This window comes from Spinacia oleracea, chromosome 6 (genome assembly GCF_020520425.1).
Source record: "Spinacia oleracea cultivar Varoflay chromosome 6, BTI_SOV_V1, whole genome shotgun sequence".
Lineage (NCBI taxonomy): Eukaryota > Viridiplantae > Streptophyta > Magnoliopsida > Caryophyllales > Amaranthaceae > Spinacia > Spinacia oleracea.
The window spans coordinates 65,698,472-65,710,514 of NC_079492.1; the positions used below are offsets into that span (position 1 = coordinate 65,698,472).

Sequence of the window (12,043 nt, forward strand, 5' to 3'; positions counted from 1 at the left end):
GCAGCATATAACAAGTGCTTGTAAGAGCTCTCCTAATAATTAATTTCTGTTATCGATTCAGTGTTAGTGATAATTTACTTGGTATAATTAAATTATATTAGTCAGAAAATTTGTCAAACATTTTGGGACTAAGGCTTTGTTGTTGTGTAGTCAAAAAATTTGTAAAGCAGATTTATTTGCATTATATCTCAAAATTACCACTGCTTATGGTTCGATTCCTTATGTTTGAGTAAGAAAAATAGTTACAAAGATTAAAACACTTCGATTTCCAGGCTTCAAAAAAAAGTTTCTCCATTTGAAAATGATGATGTAATTTGTGAATTTTTTTGAGCATTTTGACATAAGGATTGGAACGTGTTGGTTGTGGTTCTACTTGCTGTCAATATTAGGCTTCTCCTAGAATTTAAGGTCTCCGTTGTACTGCAGGTGCATGACTCTTTTTCTTGTCAATTTTTGGGGTGATATTTAAGTGAATCTCGTTATTTTTGTTGGCAATTAATATTAGGAGGCTTAATGTTTGGTGCAAGTGTTTTGGTGTTGTAGAAATTTTTCTCCGATATATGAATTACTCTGATTTCACATGATTTTTAGTTCTGGTGTGCTCTGGGGTATTTGCGACATTGTTGCTCAGTACATCACTCATTCCACTGCACATAAACGTCTTCAAGTTTTGGTAAAGCTTTCTTCTTTTTTGGAATCTTATTCATTTTAAGAAATTGATGCATTTGGGTAGCTTTAAATGATTCGATTTATTTAATGTCGTCTTGAATTGGGGTTTTAATTGTGATTGTTAATTGAAATAGGTTTCATACTACCTTTGATGGGTAATTTTTATGAATTTGGATAATTTCTGACAAAATTAGGTTTTTTTTGGCCAAAAATGAACAATTTGTACAATGTCTAATCTACAGTGTTGGGTTATTTTTGTTCTTGGATTTCTCAGTCAAGTAATAGGAAAACCAATTTATCAGTTGTTTGTTTTTCGTTCTTGCTTATGTGTGGCTTAGGACTACAGACATATGCCCTTGTACAACCAAAGGCAAGCTTGTGAAGATATAGACTTGAGTAATAAAGGTGGAGGAAAACAATTGTCAATTTTTTTTAATTAAAATCGGCATAGGTAGGGTATGACGAGTAGTCACATTTTGAAGAATAACAAACTTGATTGCGTTGAATTATATTCCTTGTTTGAGAGAAAAAAAAACAGCAATGAAAACTTTGGGTGCTTCCATTTGCGGTCCTAAAGACAGCAATGACAGCTCTGTTTTCCTACCAGTAATAGGTTGTCCTTATAGAGAGACTTATAAAGGGATAGGAAATCAATTCTGGGCACATAATTTTAGTAATCAGGCAATCAGGCATTGGCAATGAACATGATATTTTGCAACAGATATCACTTCCAATTAGTCGATTACATTTTGAATAATTTATCAGCCAAAGGAGTTTGTTGTTTCATGGGGTGCTAATATCAGCAGGTCTTTTGTGGTTGGTAGGACTTGCTATGATTTTCAAATGCGACTTTGCTATTGTAAAGGCCTTGCAAGAAGGGGAGAGAAGCTTGAATATATTGTTGTTGTACTTGAGGAAACTCCACAACCTGACTACACATGACTCGCCTTTCATGTAATATTGTCTCTATTTGTCTGTTTACTATGAGTATTTTTAGGCTAGTATAGGTGGTATAGCTGCTGATCAGCTAAAAGCTTTAGCTTATGTCAAAGCTAACGTCATAATTTATTCTTTTATGCATATAGTGACTAGATATTTTTAGCGGGGTGGAGATTTCTAAAGCGAAAGTTTATGTAATTGACCAACTTTTTTATTGTCATACGACTCACACCTACACGACGACCTTTACAAACTTACTAAATTAGCACTGGACTCAAAATTTACTACAAAGAATGCTTACCGTTTGAGGGTTTTCTTGATATAATTATGAAGTTGGAAAGAGGTCCATCTATGTCCCATGCATATTCCCCATAAACCAATGTCCTTCAAGCCCCAAGGGTCCCCATTATTTCCCCAAGCCCTCCCCCCCCCCCCCCCCCCCCCCAAGTGCATCGAGCTGTATTATGTGTGATTTTACACATGGCGTCAGATCACCGTTTATGGCTTTCCTCACTGATGTTCTTATCCAAATTTTCATCTCATACACTAATCTCACTTTAACACCCCTGTAACATTCTCCATCTCCCCTGCTCATGAGTCATGACGTTATTTTACTTTATTTTTATCTTTTAATTTGTTGATATGTGTTTCTTTAAGGCCTTGATTTCTTGAATTTCCTTATTTTCTAAAATTCATTATTTTTTTGGATCAAATTTAATTAAAGTAGGTACCATGTGATTCATCTTTAATTTTCAGTTTACCTTCATTTTCTTTTAAAAGCAAGATCTGTTGAAACTCTAGTTACCCCTCTTGTTATTTTTGTCGGGCAATGCTTGTGGACAAATTGATTTTCTCGATAGACTTTGCATTCCCTTGCTTTACTAGATAAGCCTACACTTTGAAACCGCTAAAAGTTGTATGTATTAATTAGTTTTTTTTTATATAATCCTTCCCATGTGGGTTCTTAATTTCTATTTTACGTAGTAGGATGGTGATGAACATTTCTTTATCAATTGAAAGTGTATTACTCTCACTGGCTAGCATATTTGGCCTGAGTTTTGTTGCCCCATTCGGTCATTTCTGGTGTGTTTGTCGTGTCTTCCTCTTTGGTGCAGCAAGACAGTGAATTGATTTCTCATAGCCCTGATATCCTAATTTCATGTTAGTATTTTGTTGATTTTTACTACTAGTAAACATGTTGATCTTAGTAAGTTCTGTCCTGTTCCTGTTATTGTTCAGAATCGTGATCCTTCGCTTCCTGGTTTTTTTTTCCTGTTGCACAATGTTTGCTTATACGTAGTGCAAAGTAATATGGAATTCTTTGCAATAAACTCAAAATTTATTGCAAGGTAAAGTAATATGGGAGTCTAACAGAGTCCTTTCCTTGCTAGCCTAGTTCCTTAGGTGTTTTTCTTCTGTTTTTTTAGATAAGTAACCAAAGGCCTTAGAAGTTTGTATTGTAGGCAATGCAAAAATCCGAAGCTATTACATCCTCTACCTCACTAGGAGCACTCACAACCCAAACTTTAAGAGTAATTAATTGGATTGAGGTGAGTCATAGTATGTGCTGCCTCATTAGCTTCTCAAAAAACATGAAAAAAAACAACTGAATCAAACAAGCTGGATAAATGCTTAATCTCACACAGTATAGCACCTGAATATGATCCATCAATCTGACCATCCTTCAGCTTCTTTTCACAACAGTCAAATTGTCACACTCCACCACTATTCTTCTTTCACGACATTGCCCAACCAACTAGAGACATAGAGCTATGCCCTTAGCTTCAGCTACATCTACTGGCCACGAGTGCTTCTCATGAAAGCAAGCTGCTCTCCTCACACTTCTACTACAAAAAAGGGAATAGAGAACTGTTGAAATAGGCTTTAGAGGACGCCTGAGGACCGTTCTCCTGCTAAGCGATCTCTATAGTTTAGAGGACAGTTGGAATAGGCGTTCTATATACATATGAATAGAGTAGGGTGGTCTTAGTTAACCGTCCTCTATTCCCTTCCTTAAATCAGAAAATACAGAAGGAATAGAGAACGGTTGAGACACTTAACTGTTATGTATTTATTGAAATAGAGGACAACTAGCTTAGATAGGCGTACTCTATTCCTCCTTTTTTACGTAAAGATAGAGGACGATTTTCTTAGATAACCGTCCTCTATTCCATCTTTTTTTTATAAAAAAAATATATATATATTACAAATTCTAATTCTGTATATATTACAAATAATGGCCAAATCAGCTCTAATTCTAATTCTAAAACCATCCTCTATATATTACAATTAGAATTTCAGAATTAGATAACCGTCCTCTGCAGTAGCTTTAGTAACGCAAGGGAATCAGTTTCAACCTCAAGGGAGCTGTAGCCTGCTTCATAAGCATACTCATGCCAAAACCGTACTGCTTCAGCTTCAGCTTGAAGAGCTGGTAGAGCAGCATCAATCCTCATGCCTGCAGCCATTAGCACGTCACCTACTTTGTCTCGGACCACCATACCCAACCCTGTCATTCTCACCGATGTAGCAGCGTCTGTGTTCAGCTTGTATGGAGTAGTTAGCGGGCCCTTCCACCGGCTGCTAGTTTGCTCACTCACAGGAGAAGGGGCGAGCTCTCGTGTATTAGTTGCTTCGTGTTCACCAAGCATGCCAACTTGCCAAGGGTTCTTGAGCAGCTAGCATTGGGTCAGTATTAAGTTGAACTGGCAGCTTATTGAAGCAAAGAATACCATCAGAAGAACAGAGTAATATTGGAAAAGGCGGTAATAACCTACATTAGTAATTTAGTACTTACCCAACTCTTAGAAGAATATCCCATTCAGGAAATTGCTCGCCATTGCTATTACAAAAGCGGGAAACAGTGAGAGCTAACTGTCAAAAAAAAATGTGAGGAAATAAATCACTTCATAAAAGGTTTCTGTCTTGCATTTCATTTTATCAAATCTCGCTGAGTCATTGTGAAGTTATGGAGGAAAAAAAATTGATGGCAAACCAGTGTTTGTTTGTTTGCTACAGGGCTCACAACTTAAAATGATGACTAAAGGAAACCATGTTACAACTAACAACTCAGCAAATATATTTATATAGTAAGCTAGCAAGACAAACACAGACACCAATCTTTGCACATTTTCGGCATCTGAAAATTCACACTCATGAAGTAAATCAGAATAAGAGGAAGCTACCTTTTCTCCGCTATCATTGCCGAAACCCTGATTTCAAGCCCAACAAATTTTGCCTCGGGGGTAAGAGGTATCTTTTCGTAGCTCAAAAATCGGATCTATTGTACGTCATATCAGAAGAATCCAAAATCATGTACCTAAAGTAAAACAACAAGAGTACACGTGTTACTAACAAAGTCACCAAAACCAGCAAAATCTCACCCATTTTCCAGAGCCACAATAGAATAAGTGGTAATAAAACATGAAGAAAAAAAATCTCCATCCTCCAATATCATCAATTACAGGTTGCAACACCTTAAATCATTCAATGAAAGCAAACATATGCAACAGAAAAAACACAAAAACTCAACTCTTAGCATCCCATCAGCAATTAAAAGTATTTTGTCTTTAACAACAACCACGATCATTTTAGCTATATAGATAACATAAGGACCCCTTGCAAGAATTTTCCCCTTTATTTCTTCGCTAATAAATTTTAAAATAATTCCACGTGGCATGTAATACTCATGTGATGTATGTGGGTGAATGGAATCAAGTGGTTATCTGTAACATGGAAGTTCGAGATATGGCTGGTATACACTTCAATAGCATCACAATATAGGAGCTGAAATTTGAGCCTCAAGGATGCGAAGTAGAACTTGTGATATGTTTTGTGTTAACTTTAATGATAGTTAGTTGTTATCTCTTAACACTATAATGAGTGAAACCACAAGTATACTTAGAAAACTGCACACTGAGTGTTTAATGGTAAAACCTAGGCTGTGGGATGAAAGCAATGCAAACCTCACTTTTTACCATGTCTCATTGCATATATTGTACTTTTGAAAAGCTTACAGTTGAAATAAAAGTTGAAGATCTAGTGGTGGAGTGATTTCACTTAACTGTTCCCACAACTAGAGGAACTTCAGTATCTGAATTCAACCAACAACTAATTCTTCTGAAAAAACCAAATCAAAGGCACTTTTATATCACTAGGTGAGGACTTTGCGGACTTGACATCAAGGCCTTAGTAGACCTGCATCATCCAAAAAAGGGGAAGAGAAAATCAGCAGCTGGTAATAAAACATAGCATAAAATCAAACTATCATTAAGTGATCAACGACGAAAAGATGTCGGCCATAAGACACTGATTAGCGGGTGTTACAGATGTAGAAGAAGCTCCAACTACAAGAGAGAGGTGCAATGGGAAGCCATGACAATAATACCACCAAAATAAATATATGTACAAGGCAATAAAGGCAAAACAAAATCATACATCACATATCAGCATCAAAGTTCAGTAAGTGGGATTGTCGAGAAAATACCATTGATCTAAAGATGCATTTTTAACTTGGAAAAGACTATAGATCACTGTAAATTCAATATTATTTCACTCACTTCATTTTTCTTTTCCCCCCTATTTCTATCTCTTAATCCCTGGAGCCTGCTTGTGTAGGGTATCAACCATGGCTACTACTCCAAACCAAGACATCTATTACCCTACCCCCTCTTTTTTTCTGTAACTGATAAATTTCAACTTTATTCTTCCCCAAACATGTTAACTAAAAGAAAATCAGTTTCTTTTTTTGTAAAATAGAAATTTTATTACAAAGATGAAGTAAAACAAGTAATATCCAAACAACGAAACAACTCCCACATTTTAAGGTGCACAAACCGCAACCTTGGAAACAAAAAAACCCAAAAGCAAAACTACAAAGAACAACAGCAACAACCAACGCCAACAGCAACAGCAAAAGAACGCTGCAACCACTACGACGAACTGAAATAGGCCACCGGAACACCAGACCTGACCTGCAACATCCCTCTGCACCTGACCAGCACCTGCCAACCTAAACCAGACCAGCATGCAGCCTGAACCAGAGTAGCCCAAGAGCCTGAACCAGAGCACCCAACAAAACCAAGGACAGGAGGACATCAGCTAGCAGAGCACCCTCACCAACAACTAAAGCAGATGGAGATCAACACTCACAACAACACAAAACAAAAGCACAACCAGACTACAGCAACAGTACAAAACAGCAACGCAACACAGAAGGCAAAAAGAAAATCAGTTTTATTAGACTAGAAGTTCGTAATCCATTCTTCGTCAAGCAATTCGACTATAATTCTACCAAATATTTAATACGTATAAGGAGTTTACCACAGAAATTCCTTACTCTTTTCTAATTTTGCAATTAACAAGGTAGAATTCTTTAATTCACAATTCTAGGTTATTAGTTGAATTAATAGTATGAAAAAACAAAATTAACCACACTAACCTCAGAATTTGGAAGCCGGCACCCACCGAAGGTTGGGAAGCAGTCGGAAGGCGGCCGGTGCAACAGAGCGGTGGTGTAGATGTGTAGCGGCGACTCTGCGTGCGTGGACAGCTGCTTAATTTTGTGGGTTTTTGCGGGAGTATCAATCTATCATGCTTCAGTAGGGTTTTAATTGAATAAGCATAACAAATTAATTTAAGTAAAAATATTTTTTTGTTTTTTTTTCCTTTTAAATTGTTTAATTTTTTTTTGATGCAAAAAAAATGGTTTAATTTTGTTTAAGTGAGGATAAACGTCTTTACTCAAATAAAAAAAGAAGTTTATTTTTTTTTTTGTTGTAAAATAATTTTGTAAAAGAGTACAAGTCGGTTATATTGGACACAACTTTCTATTATATTAAGTATTTAAATTTAAATAATTATTTTAATATAGAATACAAGACGGTTAGGTAAGGTGACCGTTTTCTATTCTTTTCTTCACACAACTGTTATGGGAGAAATGCGTTCTCTATACTCCTATAAAACGTTTAACAAACTTAACAGTTCTATATTTAGCGTTTTCTATTCCCTATTTTGTAGTTAATTCCTTCATGGTCACGAATTACCACCCCTAAGCTGCACCATACCGCCTCACTTATAGCTGCATCAGTGTTTACCTTTAGCCACCCATGATCAGGCGTTGTCCACTTGGCATTTGCTCGGTCTTGCGCCTGCCCAACCTGCAATCCCTTACTTGTCACTTTGAGCTCGTCTTTCATCGAGTGAAAAGCATCAAGCAGGTTGTGTGCGCCTGCAATTAGTACCCTAGGGGTTCTTCCCTCCCCACCTAATCTCACACAGTTTTGCTCAAACCAGATGTTCCACAAAACCACAGCTATAACCTCCACTTGCTCCTTATTTATACACTGCAACACCCATTTGAACCAATCAGCAAAATGTAAAAAATAGCGTCAGTCCGCTACGTTTTCTAAACCCGTTGTCTCCCATATAACAGCAGCCCACAAGAACTCTTGTGTAATCCATCCTCATCCCCACAGTTGCATCTCAAACAGGTGACCCCAATGTTCTTAATTCTTTCAAACCTACACAAGTGGGAAAAGCACGATGATAAGCTCTCCAAATAAAAGATTGTACCTTAGGTGGTATATTGTTCTATTCTTCTATTTTGCTTTCCCGTTGGTTGCAGACAGATTGCTTCTGGTGCATTTGTTGCTGCTGTTTCAGATTCGTTTTTTTTTTCATTTCTGTTTTGCTTTTATCTTGAATGCAGGCAGATTGCTTCTGTGCATCTGTTGCTGTTGTTTCAGTTTTGTGCTTCCCTTTTGATGCTTCTAGTTATTTTGGTTGGATGTTGGTATGTTGTTTGTTTACTCTCCCTTTTATATTTTAGATTTTAGTCCCAAACTATGATGGAAGAGTTGTGAAAAATATTTACAGTTTACCAGATGATATATACTTTTCCATTATGTGTAATTTTTTCATGAAAGTATTTTCTCAAAGAAAATAGTGTTATAATGCCTTTTACATTTCACATATACGACATTATTTTTCTTTATATGTAGATTAATGATGATTCAGGTGGCAAAGCTAACAATTAGATCAAGATATCAAAGCTCCGATCTCAATCACATGGATTTAGGAAATACCTTGGTTAGGAAAATTTCCAATTAATACCTTTTGTGAAATACTACCTTTCCATTTTGTAAAACACCTACCTTTTGATACACATTTTTCCATTAGGGAATTTTCCCCTTTGGGATTCTAAAACTGTAGGAAAACTATATAAACAAAGCTCATTTTCCTTTTTCTTCTGCATACTACACATAAATCATGAGCAGTATCTATATTTTGTTAAACACGATAGGTAGTAAGTTATAAAAGTGTGTGTTGATATGGTCGTAGTTGGAGTATTATTCACGACTGTATAGAACTTCTAAACTAGGAGCTGAATCGAATAATCTAATGATTAGGATTTTTTCTTGCAGGTTTGTCATTCTACTTATCAGAAGAGACGTTACATGAGGCCTTTGGACCCTTTGGTGAACTCGTAGAAGGTATGTCAATGTTGTTCTGTTATTGTATACGTTTCTTACAAATTTTTCTTTTATTACCTTTTAATCTCGATATTGAGCTGCTATGCTAACTGCTAAGTGCCCGCAAACAGCACAATATGGATACAAAATTAGAATTATACTTTTAAAAATAAGCTAGCTTCATGAGCAATAGAATTATAGTGTTGTGAATGGTTGAATGTTGAGTTGTTTTGTTGATGGGGTCAGTTTGTTTGTTGGGTTTCGCAGGGGGCTTGGGGTTTGTTTGTGCTCAGGGGTTATGATGATTGGTGTAGGCAGTTGGGGGGTGTGTTTTGGCCTACAATCTTTAGGGGTCATTTAATAGTTGTTCATGTAATGCTATTGTGGTGGCTGTTTTATTTTTGTTGCGGGGAGGTTCTGAGAGGATGGTGTGGCAGGTCTGCTGCTAGTTTTTTTTACTGCTGAGCAGTTGCACTTTGCTGTCTGTTGTGAGTAGTGCTGCTCCAAGGGGAGTAACTGGGTTTTTGCTTCTGTTCAACTCGCATTGTTGCTGTTGTTGAGTGACAGATGCAGGGTCCAGGTTTGAAGACTTGTTAGATGTTCTGTTAGACGGGAAGCTATTGTTGCAATGGCTTGAAGTTTAGTGGCTTCGTGCATTTTCATAATTTAAAAGGAAGAATTATAGTGCTATGAGTTAAATCACTTCCAGAATTATTTATTGATGATATATAATTTGTTGAATTTATATATATAAATGAATCAAGTTGTATACTCTAGGTCCTAGGGAGTTGATCATTATTTCCCTCGAAACAGAATTTGAATTAGGCCTACAACTACGCCATAACGGAAATACATAGCCTAGCCTAATGAGTAACCCAAAAGTAAGCAATGGGGAATACAAATTCAAGGCATATTCTTCATTTTGTTTACTTGTAAATTTTATAATTTGTATAGTCTCCAATCATGATTGTAGCCATTTTGAATGCGAATACAAATCGAATTACTGATGACTTATGGTGTTGTATAAGATAGTTTTGAATGCTTTCATAAATCATTGAGAGATTGAATTCGAATAATAAAAATGCCCAGTAGCAAGACTGCAAGAGGGTGACTAGAAGATTTTTAATACTTCTTAATTGCTAATTAGTCTGGGACCAGAATATATTTTCTTATCTCATAGGTATTCAGTGAACACTGGTCAGTAGCCTGCAAATCCATCAGGCTTGTATGCATGTATCTTCTGTTTCATAATACGTGATAGAAATTATTTTAACTTGAAATTGATTGATCCAAATAATAAAGCGTTGCACTTTCTTGAACTTTATCTAACTTAATTTATATGACATCCTATTTTATATAACTTAAGTTTAGATATGGAAAATTTGTAATTATTAATCCAATCTTTGCCCGGTTTTCTTTAATTAAGCCTACCTATGCGATATTTCTAAATAATCCAACCTTTATTACCCAACTACTATTATTAAGCCTGGATGACCGGTTACCTGCTACAAAGTCAAGGAAAATTTGAAATTATTAATCCAACCTTTGCCCGATTTTCTTTAATTAAGCCTACCTATGCGATATTTCTAAATAATCCAACCTTTATGACCCAACTACTATTATTAAGCCTAGATGACCGGTTACCTGCTACAAAGTCAACATTAAAAACGTTGACAACCTAAAGTTGGTTTCCCTCCTAAAATATTGGACACGTCATCATCACTTGCCACCTAAACAAGGATTTCATTTTTTTTTTCAAAAAACCCTTAACCCTTCTCTTCTCTGTACCGTGTTTCAATTCCTCTCTCCTCCATTACTGCTGCTTCAACCACAATTGTACTGGTTCATGACATCATCAGCGATTTTCTTGTGGAAATAGGTGACTTCATCCACGCGCATTCAAATTTCGTGTCCAAAATCGTACAATTGAAGGTGAACTTACGAACCTTAGCGTATTTGTTCCTTTTTTGGTAAATTTTGAATTTTGGGCTTCCTTGATGATCAGTTCGTAAAAACCCGAGCTGTTGCAATAATATAGTTTTTTTTTATGTTGTGGGATGTTGGTTATTGTGGTCTTGTTGAAAATTTAGAAAGAAAGAAAAACCTTGAATTTGAAGAAGATCCAGATCCAACAGGCAATTGCTTTACCCCAGCCATAACAATTGCTGATTATTTTTGATGAACTTCGAATGGAGAGGTATGACCGTATGAGGGATCGACAATGGTGGAGAAGAGGTAGAAGAGAAATAATGGAGAGGGGTGCAGAGATGAAGCAGAAAATCGCAGAGGAGAGAGGAACGAAAATTAAAATAGCAATTAAAGAAAAAAGGGGAAAAAAAATTTAAAAATAATTATAATTGTTATATGCCACGTAAGGGTGAATACCGCCTATAGCAGGTTAGTAACTTGTTAGGCTTAATAAAAGTAGTTGGGTCATAAAGGTTGAATTATTTAGAAATATCGCATAGGTAGGCTTAATTAAAGAAAATCGGGCAAAAGTTGGATTAATAATTACAAATTTTCCTTTAGATATTCCATTTATAAAGAGGTTGAACACTAGGACTTTAATTGCATAAGAGGTTGAACACTCTGATCTTAATGTCCTGCGTAGAAATCTCAGATCACTAGGACTTTACTGATATATTTCCCTATTCCTTAGATCACTAGGAAATCCTCTTCCTTGTTTCACATTATGTTGAGAAAACCAATTCCCCTACTCCCCAATCACCAGGATTAAATTAGAGTAGATCTGAAAGAATAATAAGCGAGATTTAAGCTAAATACTTGGAAACTTTCACCTGACTAATCTCCCTCAACTGTTAAAAAATGCGTTTATGTTCGCTACAATAAAAGTCTATTATTTGCAGCCATAACATCAAGAAAAGCTCGTAGTCATAACAAAAAAGGAAAGAGAGACTTGAGAGAGTAATACCTGAAATGAAATGAACAGATTATGCACAGTG

At 36.1% G+C, this 12,043-nt stretch overlaps 1 protein-coding gene across 12 annotated transcripts; it reads right to left on the reverse strand.

Annotated features, from left to right (window-relative positions):
• Window positions 1–3,735: 3,735 nt before the first annotated feature.
• LOC130463790 (uncharacterized) lies at window positions 3,736–7,267 on the reverse strand. 12 transcript variants are annotated; one of them, XM_056833035.1, is made up of 5 exons: window positions 7,049–7,235; window positions 5,673–5,805; window positions 4,794–4,927; window positions 4,406–4,450; window positions 3,737–4,286 (listed from the first exon to the last, which is right to left on the reverse strand). In XM_056833035.1, exons 4-5 carry the CDS (start codon window positions 4,427–4,429, stop codon window positions 3,912–3,914), a joined length of 399 nt encoding a protein of 132 aa, XP_056689013.1. In that variant the 5' UTR covers window positions 4,430–4,450; window positions 4,794–4,927; window positions 5,673–5,805; window positions 7,049–7,235; the 3' UTR covers window positions 3,737–3,911. The 12 variants fall into 12 exon arrangements, 5 of the variants coding, with proteins under 5 accessions (XP_056689013.1, XP_056689011.1, XP_056689012.1 ...); XM_056833033.1 differs by having other exon boundaries at window positions 4,406–4,478; XM_056833034.1 differs by adding an exon at window positions 6,582–6,664 and having other exon boundaries at window positions 4,406–4,927.
• Window positions 7,268–12,043: the final 4,776 nt, after the last annotated feature.